The 15,569-nt window shown below is 37.0% G+C and overlaps 3 protein-coding genes across 5 annotated transcripts; 2 read left to right on the forward strand and 1 right to left on the reverse strand.

The window, feature by feature from the left end:
- Nucleotides 1–676: 676 nt before the first annotated feature.
- On the forward strand, nucleotides 677–4,606 carry LOC140874641 (protein LPA3). Of its 2 annotated transcripts, XM_073277996.1 has the most exons (9): nucleotides 677–849; nucleotides 1,133–1,312; nucleotides 2,008–2,055; nucleotides 2,172–2,211; nucleotides 2,325–2,425; nucleotides 3,144–3,336; nucleotides 3,428–3,526; nucleotides 3,750–3,867; nucleotides 4,367–4,606. In XM_073277996.1, the coding sequence occupies exons 1-9, from the start codon at nucleotides 781–783 to the stop codon at nucleotides 4,485–4,487; spliced, it is 969 nt and encodes a 322-aa protein (XP_073134097.1). In that variant the 5' UTR covers nucleotides 677–780; the 3' UTR covers nucleotides 4,488–4,606. The 2 variants fall into 2 exon arrangements, with proteins under 2 accessions (XP_073134097.1, XP_073134098.1); XM_073277997.1 differs by lacking the exon at nucleotides 4,367–4,606 and having other exon boundaries at nucleotides 3,428–3,638; nucleotides 3,742–3,867.
- A 323-nt stretch (nucleotides 4,607–4,929) lies between these two features.
- On the forward strand, nucleotides 4,930–6,743 carry LOC140874640 (UDP-glucosyl transferase 73B2-like). The gene has a single exon (XM_073277995.1). It carries the CDS (start codon nucleotides 5,077–5,079, stop codon nucleotides 6,562–6,564), a length of 1,488 nt encoding a protein of 495 aa, XP_073134096.1. The 5' UTR covers nucleotides 4,930–5,076; the 3' UTR covers nucleotides 6,565–6,743.
- A 12-nt stretch (nucleotides 6,744–6,755) lies between these two features.
- Nucleotides 6,756–15,465, reverse strand: LOC140874639 (protein ENHANCED DISEASE RESISTANCE 2-like). Of its 2 annotated transcripts, XM_073277993.1 has the most exons (23): nucleotides 15,269–15,465; nucleotides 14,639–15,133; nucleotides 14,343–14,417; nucleotides 14,200–14,253; nucleotides 13,238–13,303; nucleotides 13,021–13,124; nucleotides 12,210–12,277; nucleotides 12,019–12,135; nucleotides 11,844–11,884; nucleotides 11,654–11,754; nucleotides 11,045–11,140; nucleotides 10,591–10,655; nucleotides 10,448–10,519; nucleotides 10,145–10,300; nucleotides 9,313–9,545; nucleotides 9,204–9,243; nucleotides 8,967–9,118; nucleotides 8,761–8,862; nucleotides 8,556–8,600; nucleotides 8,333–8,473; nucleotides 7,658–7,753; nucleotides 7,445–7,546; nucleotides 6,756–7,004 (listed from the first exon to the last, which is right to left on the reverse strand). In XM_073277993.1, exons 2-23 carry the CDS (start codon nucleotides 14,780–14,782, stop codon nucleotides 6,882–6,884), a joined length of 2,193 nt encoding a protein of 730 aa, XP_073134094.1. In that variant the 5' UTR covers nucleotides 14,783–15,133; nucleotides 15,269–15,465; the 3' UTR covers nucleotides 6,756–6,881. The 2 variants fall into 2 exon arrangements, with proteins under 2 accessions (XP_073134094.1, XP_073134095.1); XM_073277994.1 differs by lacking the exon at nucleotides 15,269–15,465 and having other exon boundaries at nucleotides 14,343–14,392; nucleotides 14,639–14,722.
- Nucleotides 15,466–15,569: the final 104 nt, after the last annotated feature.

Consider the following 15,569-nt stretch of genomic DNA (forward strand, 5'->3'; position numbering starts at 1 on the left):
TAATTTCAAATCAAGTTTCTCCAATTAATTGAAAGTTTGTTAATTATAGGATATCTACTTTAATAATAATGTAAAATGATGATAATTATGATTATTTCATTGAGAATAAAAAACACATGATATGAAAAATCGTTAAAGAGAGAAAAATTTCAAATATAAAATAAAAAATATATTTGACGCAATAGTTTAAATTAAGTTTTAGAATGTATTATCTACACCAAATTTTTTTCATTAATCAATAGTGATCAACATATAACATAAAAAGTTACAAAATTATATTTAATATAATTTGAGTAACATATCTCACTTATTAACAAATAAATAATAAATCATACATACATGAGATATAAATTAAGACGAATTCATGGTATGAAGCATGTCATAATTACAAATATTTTTACTAGTTTCAATGTCGAAGATTATATGAATTACATAACTAAAACACGTGATAGTTTTTTTTTCAAAAAATATATATTATTATCATAAAAATTATTTATTAATTACATCTTATCTTAATTAATTTATTTAACAATATTTATCGACAACAAAAGATGTTGATGCACCTTACTTTTACTAGTTATATATTAAAATGAAAAAAGAAAAACCTTCTGCTGCTTAAAATTCGGCTAAATTCATAAATTGGTGTGGACCCGACACTCCAATGGAACATGATGAAGTGAAGAGATTGAGACCAGAGCCAATCAAAGTAAAATATAAAATCCTCAGCCAAAATCAAAACAGCGGCAATTGCAAACACACAACAAAGTTCAACCTTTCCAAATGTCTCTGCTGAATTCTGCAACCTCTTCAGGGATTCCAGTTTCTCTGTCGTCCCCTTCAAACCGACGGGTAAATAGTGAATCCCATTGTTTATTTTCAAGATTATCGGAATTGTTTGTGCCTTGGTATTGGGTTTTCTTGTCTCGTTTTCTTCTTTCTTTAAACATCCAATGTTATTATTCTTTTAAGTTTTTCAAGAAATCAAGAAGCCAACAACAATCCTTGTTGATGTATAAAAAAATTCCTTTCCTACTAGTTTTCTTGTAATGTTTTTTTTTTATCTGACTTTTCAATGCATTAAGACTTTTTGAATATGGACATAATTCTATTGTTGTGTTTGAACAAAATGAAGGGTTGTGGTTGTGGAGGCTTCTCGATTGGGACAGAAAAAAGAAGATGCGATCAAAGAACCATTTTTCTTAATATTTCAAGAAATCCTCAACTCGTGGTCAATGCTGCTTCTGGGAAAGGCGGTTCATCAGCAAAGCTTGATGTGCCTTTTCCAAGTGATTATTTTGAACTTCTTGAGCAAGTAAGCTTTCTCTGTGCATGGTTTCAAATTTTTACCAACTATTTTGTGTTGCCGATGCATTTGTGGTAGCTCCTAATCCATTTCCATTGCTATGTCATGTAGATTTAATGATTTTTTCGAGGTTTTTTTGATGATGAAAAATAATAACATGTTTAAAATACATTTTATCGCGATACTACGTTACAATATCCCACGTTGAAATATTAAACTAATAATAAAGAGAGACTTATAAACTCATGAGGTCACACGTTTATAACCTAACATACTAAGTCATCACAACATCTTCTTTCGCCTGTTTTCAGTTCAACATCTCAAGCGCTTGTGCAGAATTGTTTGACTTTCGATTGCTTTTCACCAAACTCACCCGCACTCCGTGCTATTCCCATAGGCCATAAGACACTAGGAGTATGAGAGCTGGCCTTTCTTTCTTATTTTGTTATGCTTGTCACGTCCATTCCATGACAGGGCGCTGTAGCCTGCAGAGAACCATGGTTAGAACTCACCGCACAGAGTGGGTTGTGCTTAGAATATGTGCAGCCATTGCATATTGTAATTATTCACAAACTTCGGGTTTAAGTCCTTGTTTGTGATATGGAACATCTTTTGAGAACTTGAACTTTCCTTTTAGTATGTACAAACTATCTTATGTTTTCGCTTCCTTGAACGTAATACCTCATTGTGGTGACGATTAACAGGCTAAAGAAGCCACTGAATTGGCAGTAAAGAACAACAGGCAGCTGATGGTCAGTCACTTCTTCTTCTATTATCTTCTCGTTAAACATTTGGTGATGACAGAATAAGTAAACAAGCATTACATACTCCAAATTCCAGAGTTTGTGAGCAACAATTTCTGCCACAGGAAATTGAATTTCCCACTGCAGGGTTGGATTCTGTGCCAGGTAATATTCTAAATATAACCATTTTTCTTCTCTTTTCTTATCCTATGTTGTTTTCATGATCCCTGGAAGATATTTAACTTTTGATCCACTTATATAGTTTGTGTTTTTATCAGGTGATGGCGAGGGGGGGATAGAAATGACAGGGAGTATGCAACTTCTTCGTGAGTTCTGTGACCTTCTCATTAGTCCAGAGAAAACCACACGAACTAGAATTGTAGGTGATAAATTTGTTTGAATGCCTTGAAAGATTTCTGATGAGTACTTTTGAGAAACTCAAGATTTTCATAGATTTCATAGTTATGCTTCTGCAACTTTCTGGTGTTACGGAAACATGGATTCTTGTAATATGGGACCCTGATCATAAAAAATATGCTCATCTATCGATGTAAATGATTGTGTCCTTTGATGTAGTGTAGGTATAATTTGTGATTGTTTTGTTAACTGTGTGGGTTATGTTGATCCCAAACCAGTTGAAGTCAGTTGTAACGATCTTTCTTCCCCATTTTGCTCTATTTTAGATCAAAACGGCGATTCCGGAAAAAAACAACTCATGCAATGCTCCATGACTCGATCCAAGTTAATTTTGCCTGCCGCTATTTTACTTTGAGTTTACTCTCTGTATCTCCTCTAATTTGCTTACGAGTGCCTCTAACAGTGGAATGAAGCTCAATCACCACCACCTAGCTCATTTCTAATTCGACCCATTCTTGTGACACATTATTTAGCTTCTTCTTTTTTTTTTTTACTTTGCTCATGCTAGTTGTTTGATCAGAACAATTATCGGATTTTAGTCATATGATTCATCTTCATTCACTTATATCTTTTGGGTTCTCCTTGCAAGTAGAAATTAGAATTGTTGATGCTCCATAATCAGTCCTGCATGTATTTCTGTAAATTATGCTGTGCCTGATACAGTTTCCTAAACCCTGCAGTTCTTCCCAGAAGCTAATGAAGTAACATTTGCGAGAAAATCAGCATTTTCTGGAGCTTCTCTAAAGCTAGACTACTTGACAAAGCCATCATTATTTCAAGATTTCGGTTTTGAATCAAAAGTTAAAATGTCTGACCGTGTGAAGCCTGAAGATGAACTTTTCCTGGTCGGCTATCCGTATTTCAACGTTAATGGTGCCCTTTAATGTCCAATTCTCCTCTGATATTTGGTTCTTATTTGACGTGATTACTACCTGGGATTTACTTCTGTTTTTTTGCTGTCCAGAAATGCTAGTTGTGGAAGAACTGTACAAAGAAGCTGTGGTGAACACTGCTCGAAAACTGATCATTTTCAATGGAGAACTTGACAGAATAAGATCTGGCTGTATCCTTCTCTCTATAAATATCTATTTGTTCTGTGAATCTTCTCAGCAAGTGCCATGCCTCGTGGACATGAGCATCGCCTCCGTAATTTAAAGATTGTCTCCCGAAATTCAGTAATTTTAACAGTTTCTTGAACCTAATAAGTTGCTCAAATTTCTTTCCATTTGATACATGACGATACATCCAAATGGAATTATCTAAAATTTTCCATGACAGCCCTGAAGATTATCCACCATTTTTCTATCCAAAACTGGCTGCACTTACTCAAACACTCTTGCCTAAGATGGAGACTGTCTATTACATTCACAACTTTAAAGGAAGAAATGGAGGTGTCCTGTTCAGGTATAATGCTACCCTTCTTCCGTAACCACTCTTCTTTGTTCAAACTAGAAGCTTTTTTGTTCTAAAAAAGAAAAGTACTTGACATCAATTCTTGTTGATAAAAGTTGCAACGAAATAAAAATGGCAGAAATATGAATTGTGGATGGTGGGATTTTCACAAGTTCGTTTTTTACGTAGACTTCTCTTTTAAATACCGATTTGATGCATAAAAATTGTTATTATATAAGGTTGTATTTGGATCGATGAATCTTGAAATCATTGATTTTAAATTACTTAACCTGAATCAAAGACAAAATTCAAGTAGATTTCAAATCTACTTCATGTCAATAGTAATTTTGGAAGATTTCAAATATATCTCGTACGAGTGGAATTCGAAATGCATATCTCAAATCCTTTCAAAGATTAAATCTTTTGCTTCAAATCCAATTCATCAATCCAAAACACAAATGGAGATATGATCAGTTGAGGTATAAGTTTTCTTGGTTGGTTTTTCATGCAGGTGTTATCCAGGACCCTGGACAGTCCTTAGAAAAGTGAGAAACAATTATGTCTGCGTGCATCAGCAACAAGAGATGCCATCACTCAAGCAAGTTGCCTTGGAAATTCTTCCATCAGCTTGAATCATGTACACATTATATTTCGTGAGTTGTTTTTTTTCCCTTTTTCTTCATATGCTATTCCAGTAACTACTAAACTACACACCCCCTTTATTTGATCATATATTATTCTACTTCTATTATATGTATTTTATTTCTCTTTTGACTTTTCGGAGAACTGAACTAATGGCAAGTGTCAAGTGTCCTAGAGGCTAGAATTTCATGGAAACCCATTCATCACCATTTAAGTTTACAACCTGGCCTCCAACGTTACAATGTTTAACGCCCAAATCTTACACATGGCGGAATCATTACCGACACTTGAAATTTCTTTAAGACAACTTGCAACGTGTCATTTAACGACACAAAATATTATCTTATAATATCGTATAGTAATCGAAGGACTTTCGCGTAGATACCGTAATATTCCGTGTGTGTTGCGCTATATAAATGGTGTATGTATCTTTGATGCCACTCATTCGTAGTACCAATCAGTCAAAAAGTTTCGAAATCTTTACTTATCAACTACGTCTTCTTCTTGTCTTGATTTTCCACTGCTTTCTGGACTCCTACATCGATCGCTGCTTCTGGAATATTTGGTATTTCTCTATCGATGGGAGCTGCTTCTGATATTTTCGTGCTGCCATTTTTCGGGCAGGGCCACCTGAACCCTTCGGTGGAGCTCTGCAAGCGCCTCACTTCTTGCAGCAAATCCAAGGTCATCTTGATCATTCCTTCCCATCTTTCTTCCTCCATCCCTTCCACTCTCCACGAAAATAACCCCTCCGTTGAAGTTCTAGAGATCGATGTGTCGGAATCGCAATCGCGGCACGAACGTGAAAAGGGCCCGCATCCCGAGCACGCCAATCGGAAGATGCGGCAGGGGATAGAGAAGTTTCTTGCCGAGAGATATAAAAAGGGTTCGGGTCAGACCCGACCCAGCTGCGTGGTGATGGACCTGATGATGAGCTGGAGCAAGGAGATATTTCTGAGAGAGAACGTACCCATCGTCTCCTTCTTCACTTGCGGCGCAGCTTCCACTGCTATGGAGCACGCCGCTTGGAAAACCAAGGCGCACGACATGAAGCCGGGTGAGACCCGACAGCTCGCCGGGTTGCCCGATTGCGTGGCGCTCAGATATTCGGAAACCAAGAGGCGCAGTCTCGAATTCGGAGCGCCGCCGCCTGGAGAGCACAAATACGGCAAGCAGGGCCCGGATTTCGGCCTCCGAAACCCGGGTCAGGCTCCTCGTTGGTTGCAAGATGGAGATGATTCCGCAGCTTTGCTGCTCAACACATGCCAGGAGCTGGAAGGCCCGTTTCTCGAGTACTTGTCCCATCAAGCGAACAAGCCGGTGTTCGGGGTCGGTCCATTGCTACCGGACACGTACTGGAAATCGATCGGGAAGGTGATTCACGACCGGGATAGTAGATCAAAGCGGAAATCGAACTACACCGAGGATGAGATTAGCCAATGGTTGGACTCGAAGGCGAGTAAATCAGTCATTTACATAGCATTTGGCAGTGAAGTTGGACCCAATGTGGAGGAATATGAGCAATTAGCTGATGCATTGGCAGATTCGAAATGGTCGTTTATATGGGTGATCCAGTCGGGTTCGGGGAAAACGAAACCACCTCCTGGTGAGAAACATGGTTCAGATGACAAGGATGAGGGCTTCTATCCTGAAGGATTGGATGAAAAGGTTGGGAATAGAGGGATAGTCATCAGGGGTTGGGCTCCTCAGTTACTGATATTGAGTCATCCGGCCACCGGTGGATTTCTATCACATTGTGGGTGGAATTCGACTGTGGAGGCGCTCGGGAGAGGGGTCCCGATCTTGGCCTGGCCAATTCGGGGCGACCAATACTATAACGCGAAATTGGTCGCGGATTATCTGAAGACAGGAATCATGGTTGCAACTGGTGATAATTTAACAAAGATGGTGAAGAAGAGTGATATAGTGCAAGGGATTGATAGCCTGATGGGTGATAAGGAAGTCCATGAACGAGCTGTCAATATAGAACGTACGTTTGAGAGTGGCTTCCCATCGAGTTCTACGGAATCTATAAAGGAATTGATCAAGTCCGTGAGCAACAATTAGGCGACATGTTCTATGTTATATCTGGTAAGATACTATCGTGAAATATGGGGCTTCACCTCGTACGTGAGTAGAATACCTGTGTTATATAACGTACTATAAAATTTCGTATTTTTCCTATGTATGGTTGGGAATGGTATTTCTGCAATTGAGATGTAATAACAAATATATGTAAAATTTTATATGCTTGTGCATAGAGAAAATGGCTCATTCTATTAGTCAAATGAGATGACGTGATTTTCAGGAAACAAACAAACAAAACAAAAAAGAAACAAAAAATCAAGACCAGCAATCCACTGCATTCATGTAGTTGGTGCGAATCACGACCGGACTGACTCGGGAGGATCTGAGTTTAGATTCGGCACAATAGCAGATGATAAGTCGAGATGACAAAGTCGGACGGCACCTATGAGCCGCTCCGGCAACTCTTCTGTTGTATTGGCCTGAAGTGCAACAAGTTATATAGCATCTCTTATGCTGTATGATCAATCAACGCAATTTTAACCCTAAACGCTTAACTGGAAATCTATAGAATTGATACAACTGAAAGCGTTCGACATCTTAACATAAAAATGTATGGCCCTGTTGTTTACATCTTTTGTGATTAAGATTAAAAAAAGAAAAGAAAGAAGAACAAAAATGCATCAGTATATCTCAATTTTTAAAACCTTATACTTGCATCCCCAATTTTAATTTAAAATCGTCTCAAAGCATATTATCAGTTATTATTATATTCAGAATCAACAACATATTCTTTAGGATTTGAAAATGACCAACATATTATTTTTACTATGATCACCAAACAAACCAACCATGCATTTCACTCTCTCATACATAAGCAAAGTAGTACATGTATTGTAAGCAGTTTAAGATGCAAGTATACCTGAACAAGAAAAGCCATATCAATAACAAGTGTCGTAACAACACCAATTACGAGCCCCAGGACACCATTAGCCACGGTTGAAGAACCAATATCAACATCAACCTGGAAAATGGATAATTTTGTAATCTCGGTGGAAATTAAATGATAACTCAACCTGGTGCTAGCCTTATTGCATATTGAAAAATATGTATGATTTGACACGATGAATCTTACTTCTAAGTACTTGGGACCAAGTATATAGTTGCAATCGACTGCTTTTCCTAGTAAACACGGGGAGCTTCCAACACTCTGGCGGACAATCCAAGAACCCTAATCGACGCACGACGTTAATTAATAATGAGATATGAAACATGATGAAGTTGCAGAGGCATATATATGACAGCAACAATTATTTCACCAAAAATAAACATCATGGGCTTCCAATTTGTTGAAGTACGAAACATATAAGCTTTACCCACGGTGCTTACTCAAAAATTGTGGTGCTTACTCAAAAATTTTGTGAAAGAAAAGCCCAAAAAAATTGTTGTAAGGAGTTCATCATGAATGAGATAATCACACATTTCTAAGTTGAGCAAAAAAGCTCCCATGGAGTTCATCTTCAGAGTATTTCTTACCCAATGATACTTGTCATAGTACTTTTATGGAGCTACCACAAAATACACATTAAATATGTCAGAACATATAGAAGCTTATTAGCAAACACCTTCTTGCAAGTAATTTTTATACGTACTGTTGGAAATAAATTCTGAATAGTTAGCGACGAGGATGATAAGCTCCTTGATATCAAATGGAGTTGGTTCTTTCAACAATTATTCGATCAACAGACATTAGTCATCACTATAAAGGGTGCAAAGGTTCTCTAACAAAAGGAAAGTAAAAGAAAGATACCTTTGGAACCGATGGAATAGGTTTCAGTTTACTATTGCGGAACTCATCATCCCCATCAACAAACCGCTGCAAGAGGGATCCTGATTCTAATTCTTTAGCCACAAAATAAAATACCATGCTGTAATGCGTCGAGCCAGGTACCTAAATGAACTGATATTTTATCAATCTACACACAATCAAATAAAATACTAAGAATTGAATCAGGTGTGTATAATCAACTTACTTGGAAGTTGAAAACAATCGAGAAATATCCTCTATCTGATGCAACCTAGAAAATAGCTAGATAAGGTCACTTTATGAGAATAAAAACGTAGTAAAATGCTTAAAATCAACTCAACATTCTTACACAAAAAAAACGCAATTGTGAAAGAATACGTAGTAGATTAACTAAATGAATTAACAAAACACACAACCCTGGAGAATCTTACTTGTGCTGCACAACCACGCCGTCTCGCGACATGATCCATTCTCTTTGTATCTTTGAACCAGTCTACAGAGACAAGGTCCATAATAGGTTTACCTGCAGGAATCTTCAAAAAGAAAAAGGTGCAGTAAAATTGCTGTAAGATTGATATGAATAAATTAGGCCGCCTAAAGAAGGCATTTGATATGTTCCTAAGCAAAGATTGAGTACCTTGGATTTGTCATAGCAGAAATGCTTGCTACGAACTCTGAAGTTGTTTCCATCGGATAGTGTCCAACAGTCACGAGCCTTATCATTATCCACACGCCGAAGATTGCCAGAGAAAATGGACAATTCTATTTGGTCTTGAGGTTCTTCATAGGCTTCAAGCAAATAGAACGAGTACTTTGCAGTGTATAGTACATAAAAAGTGTATATATGCAATTAGTTACTGAATGCATAACGTACCAGTTCCTTTGTTTTCAACCTTAACAGCCGACGGCGAATCCTGTCATGCAATTCAAATTATTATGGAAATCAAACATGAATATAAATCCTATAGACATTACTGACAAACCTCTTGATCAGCATATTGCAAATCTTCTTCTTCATCAGAGTATTCATCCATCAGTACAGCATTTCCATTTGCAGCGTGTATTTGATCAAGAGAAGGACTTCGACGATGCACAGAGGATGGCTCTAATTTCTGGCTTTTCCTTGAAGAACTGGAAACGGAAGTCATATTAACCATAACAGGAATTCTAGGATCGACAGTCCTCTCATCAGTTTGAGCAAAATACTCTCTCAGTCCTGTGACAGATAAAATCTGAACACATTCACCACCATGCAAACATGAAATCCACTCTGGAACTATTGCACAAGAAAATATACCGGGGGTCTACTAAAAAGTGGTTAAAGTATGTCTACTTCACCAGAGGTGTGTGTGAACAAATAGCATTAAACCCCATTTCCAAGATTAAGAAGTATAGACAATCTCATTATTCACAGAGCGTCAAACTCAGAGTACCAGGAACAAAAATTTATAAACTGCATGATTTACAAGCATGCCTTTGAAATAGCTTCCAAGGAATGGGAATAAAGATAATGGTGTCAGACAAGACCCTTTAGGCACAAAATAACTTTTTATTCTCTTGGACATGTTGCCTTTTTCAAATAAAATTGAAGATGCTTGAAGTGACAATCCATCAACACATTACGACTTGCACCAGGATCCAAGAGCCCCTAGACTCTAACCAATCAATTTTTATCCACCAACATCAGGGACATGTTATAGAGTGGTCAAGTAAAATGAATGTTGAGAATGACATATTATTGGGACCCTAGAACAGTATACGAAACATAAAAACCTCCTATTTTGCAGGAAGAGAAATTTAGGTATAAGATCTCACCGGCAACACCATTTAACATCTGAAGTAGACAGTGTTGCTGAAATGATGAGATGTAGCCCACTCCCCAACCTTTAAGGTCAATCTGCATGAGATGCTGGACCTGTGTTCTGGGCCTTCCGTTGCAAGGTTTCAGAGGTGAAATATTGAATCCCCCACCTAAAATTAGAAGCAAACAAGTGTGTCAGAATCCAATGTTACATGACATAAAGTTTATGAACAACAACATTTATACCTACAGCAGAGATGGAAAAATAATCTTCAGAAAACCATTATGCAATCTAGTAGAAAAACAGTGACATTTACTTTCGATATGAGCACGCACAAATCCCGGTTGTGGACCACAATTGCCGTGCTTCCTAGAACGAAACAATACAACTGCACAATAGAAAGTGGTAAAAACAAGGGAAGTTAAATGAATGAACAAGGACAAGCCCTCAAACATTTACCATAACTCCCATCATCATTTCGCCTCCAGTAACGAACATAGCAGAGATCGCGAGGCCAGACAAACCTGTGTTTGGTAGACGTTATACTGAATGACGCCATCAATTACCAAAAATCATATGTATAACACCTTCCAACATAGTGAATACATTAAAAGAAACAATACAACATTTCTGGCAAGTGAGAAACAAGTTGCGACCTTCAATTGCAAGCAAGCAGTTTGAAACTATGCAAACCACATACATACTATCACCAGCAAAAATAAGAAAGAAAATAATAAGCATATTTTGTTTATTTTCCATAAAATCAGAACAATGATAAAATATGAGATATGAATCAAGGGTATTACGAAAGGATTTGTAACTCATTTGACAAGTAAATTTGTAACTAATGTTTAGTGATGCTGATATTGGCACGGAAAAACCAAAAACACTATTAATAATAACCCAAAATTACATTGGAAACCAGTCTAATTGAAGCCGATGGTAAAGGAGAGCTGTATGTCCATCCACTTCTTCAACCAAGCTGCCATACTGGAAACTACAATCCCACCTGCATAACTAATAAACTTCCGTTAACGTTAATCACAAAAACTGAACACCAAATTAATACATCATGTAATAAGCTTGAATTTGCTTGAGTTTATTTTCTTATAAATGATTCCAGAGAAATTTTCTGAGATTATTTGTTTGAGCCAACAAAAAATTCAGATCAAAAGTAAAGGAGAATTATTTTAATTTCATTGTCCAAATTCTCGAACGTTTCACACATATTCTGGAGATATTCACCGATGAATTCAATGTGGTGATTTTTATAAAGAATGGAAGCAATTAATTCTCACCCTACATTCGTGCAAACACATACATTGTATGCTTATCATGAGCAATTAGTCAATTACAGCCAGATGAGTTCAAAAGAACTAATGAAGATCGTTTAATGATTCAAAGGAAGCAAACAATGTTTGCAAAAATACTTCTGAACAGGGACCTTTTTCAACAGCTAGTAAAAAGCCAATAATGGGAAATACACAGAGCAAGTGTTGATTCCATAATAAAGTGAACTTACTCGCATCTTGCCGCATCCATGCGCATTACTAGCTCGAATATTTCTTCGCAGGTAGCTTCGACCACCCCAACAGCTTTCATTGCTCTACTACAACTCTTTGGCTATATCAAAAACTGTAGCACCATAAGATATCTGGTATCTAGCAGCGCATTTAGGCTAGAAACGGCAAAAATTATAAGAAAGTGCATACAAGAAAATCCACTTCAAGAAGCTCCTCAAAAATCCGAAGCCCTAAAATGTACAAGAAAATAAATAATCATAATAAATGCCACATTCTTCCATTTTCAACTGCTGAAACGTTCATACAATTCCATTCCACCAGTCCAGTGGTACCAAAGTAACATAACATAGGAACATCAACACACCATTCTGGCACTGCAGAAGGCGCCAATACTTTCTCGAAAATGCCTGACTAGCAGAATTATGAATAGCCAAGTCTGAATCTAATTCCTTTGTCCAGTCAAAAACAGAGTCAGGGGGACCTGCACGTGAACATTGGTATTAAAATTTCAATAGACTCAACCAAAACCAAGACGATGAGGTCACCAGTGAAGACCATTTCCAATTGTTGTTCTGCGTGTCAAACTTCGGTTGGTAGAGCCTTCATCTTCTGTTGCACTACCCCTGCAGTGAATATCGACCGAGCAAAGTAAAGCAAATGGAGTATTATGAACAACAACAACATCCATCTCAAGTAGTTCAGATATGCAGCAAGATGATTATGGGGAATAATATGCCTAACAGATAGTTGAAGGACTCCACTAATCGTTAGCCTCCACTTAAGAGAAAGGAACAACTCTAGCTCTAGCCAATACTGCAGTCCATGTAGAACATTGGGAAGTTAAATGGAAGAAACATTTAAAAGTGGGTCATCATTTTTAAAATAAACTCTTTACTTGTAAAATATCGATATGTTATGGTTCTATTTATGGACCAATTTTAAGAAGAAGAGAGCCTAGATTCATAGGAAATTTCCAGACAACAGAGGAGCCTTTGGGAATTCTCTCTTAAATCGTGGCTCTTTCACCACTCACGGTTTTATTTTCAGGCCTACATATCAAGGCAGTCCAATCCCCAAAATCTTCATGTTATCCATTTTGGCATTATATTTCTATATTTTATCCAACTTTACTTAAGACTCATCAGCAAAGAGAATTCTTCGCCGCTACGTAAAAGCTATTCCCTGATGTCTAAATAGATAATTATCTAGAATCAATAATTGTCCATCTTTCAAGGATCAGAGGCCCTTTACGACACAATAAGACAGGGACTTCCTGAAACCATCCCTTTTCCTTCAAAATCTACATCTCGCTATCAGATCTATGACATTTTCTGTATAAAACACTTGGAAATCAAAAAATGCTTACTGAATTTCATTGTCTGGTGATGAAGTATTCCTCCCGTTATCCATGCCGGATTTGTATTCAAAAGAATGGTATTTGTTACCAGTAATAGCTTGTGATTCTTGGTGCTGCATTCCATCAACATGCACAAGTCATTAAGCTAGTTTAAACTCAAAATTAGCAAATGGTCATTTTTATGTAATGGTAAAAAGATGACTATTGGGGAGGTGATAAAGAAAACCTGATCAATTACAGATTCAATCTTTTGTTTCCAGATGAGTGCATCCTGAATGTTGAAAGCTGCCATCTGGAGCAAACAATATTAACATGCACAACAAGATCAGTTCCCAGCACTAAAATGCTGGAAATATTACCTATAGAATTAGATGAGAAACCTAACTGCACAAAAGCTCGGAAGGAAGCTAGAGCGTCAGTTCATACCAGGTTGGGTCATGAATTGAAACAACTAGATGACTAATTTTTTTCCACAACCATTAATTAACTTCATCAATTGTCTCTGTGTTGCTTAAAAAGTGGATTTTGCATGGTAAGCCCTTATTAATATTAATTTCGAGGTTGATTATCATACAAGCTCGTAATCCTTTCAAAGTGTGTATAATGATTCACAAATACTGTGTTCTCATAAAATATGATCAGTGGTGTTTCAAATACTATTTATGCGTAAATTAAGTTGACACAATATACACTTTTCGGCTTACTCACACATTGGATGTTGCAAAGGTGCCTTCTCCAAGTAGAACAAGCCCAATATTATCCTCTACTCAAAATATTTAATGTAAAGACAAATATGAAGATTTATTTCACAATCTCAAAAACTTTTCTGGAGATCGTTTTTTTTACATTTTAACAAACTACATGGCCACTAACAGAAAGGCACTGCCAGAACAGTAAGTTTTCAGCGGATTGATCTGAAAAGTACCAGCAGCTGACAATATTATTCTAAGAGCACCAATATCTAAGTTTTTTCTGTGTTCTGAAGAAGAATGGCATGAAATTATACCATCAAATCATCAACCAAAAGCTCCTATCAATTGTGTGGCAGGCCAATGAACACTCACACATATAGTGTGAATAATGGTAAAAAGATAACTATAAACTCTGAATGAGAGATCTAGCAAATATTTAGTTACCAAAATACAATCATGGCAGTGTCAATAAAATTCAAAGTACAGTACAACCCACCGTCATTCGATTGTACATCTCTTTTTTGTTGAAAACAGACAGAACGTAGACCATCTGCCAAAAAACAGAGCTGGCAATCATGTAAACATATAAGAACATTTCAGTCTCTCTAACATATGTAGCAAACGTAAATCACAGCTCACGTGTCCATGATGTGTCTTCAATCCCCTGTCTTCCACTCTACAGTTTCCATCTATAAGAAGAGTCTTCGTTGGTACCTCACCACATAGAAAATAAAAGGAGACTAAAAAGACCATTTCGATGCATTGCATTTCTTATAGTCGATTTGAGAAATAAAAGAATGTATCTAGTTTCGTGAATCATAAACGTTGACATGAAGATTAGATGATAAAATCTATTTTTATCTATTATATCTCATTGTGGCATAATCATTCATCAGACACCTCTACACTCACAGACGTTATCTCAAGGCATTTACCATATTGTCTTGGGGCTTCTTCTTGTAATAGGCCAACACTCGACACTCAAGCACAAAATATCGCATGTGAATAAATGATCTCCCAATCTTCCTCCGTCCATACCTTGCCATCCATCCTTCATACACCACCTTTGAATTAGACATCTCCACTCAATTCACACTAACTTCCCTCCAAAAATCACTCAGTCGCCACACCTACTCCTACAATTCTCTTCAAAACAGCCTTCACTTCCAAGGATTCCACAAAAACCACGCCTCCCGAGCTGGATCAATCACAATCCTCTACATAAAACCAATATTAAAAAAAAGCGAGAAATTCACAAACATTACTCCGCTTATCCCTGTGAAACAAATTTTTATTTGTTTTTTGTTAATCGCTCAAAAAACATCTCCACCGCAACGCTTCACACGTATTCAGAAATACTCCCATTCGCATAAACTTCCAAACATTCCCGAAAACCTGCGATCCGATCCTTCGCAATAAAAAAAAAACACCTGAAATTTGAAAAAAACAAATGAGAGAATTTCCAACGGTGCACTCAAACGCATGTGCTAGCATTCAATAAAATTCGAATCACATGTATACGTATAAACAAACACGTGCAAAAAGAGAGATTGAATTTCACATACATTTGTGCGACGCTGGGGGAGAGAATCTTCCTCGAGGACTGGCAGAATTCTTCTACTGCACGTGATCTCTTTGAACGTTGTTGGGATTCATCAAAGTGGAAATATTTTGGAAGCTCAGCATTAGCAAGTAATTAGATTAATTAAATAGCCAGATAGATTTTCTTTTCGGTGGATATTATTAGTTAGTATTAAATGCTTTGTTGTTAGCCACCTGTACTGGAAAACCAATTCATCTCTTCTATATAACATGCTTATCTGCATAATATAATCAAATAGATTATTAATTAGTTATTTTGTGAAA

Source organism: Henckelia pumila, chromosome 1 (assembly GCF_033568475.1).
Source record: "Henckelia pumila isolate YLH828 chromosome 1, ASM3356847v2, whole genome shotgun sequence".
Taxonomy (NCBI): Eukaryota; Viridiplantae; Streptophyta; class Magnoliopsida; order Lamiales; family Gesneriaceae; genus Henckelia; species Henckelia pumila.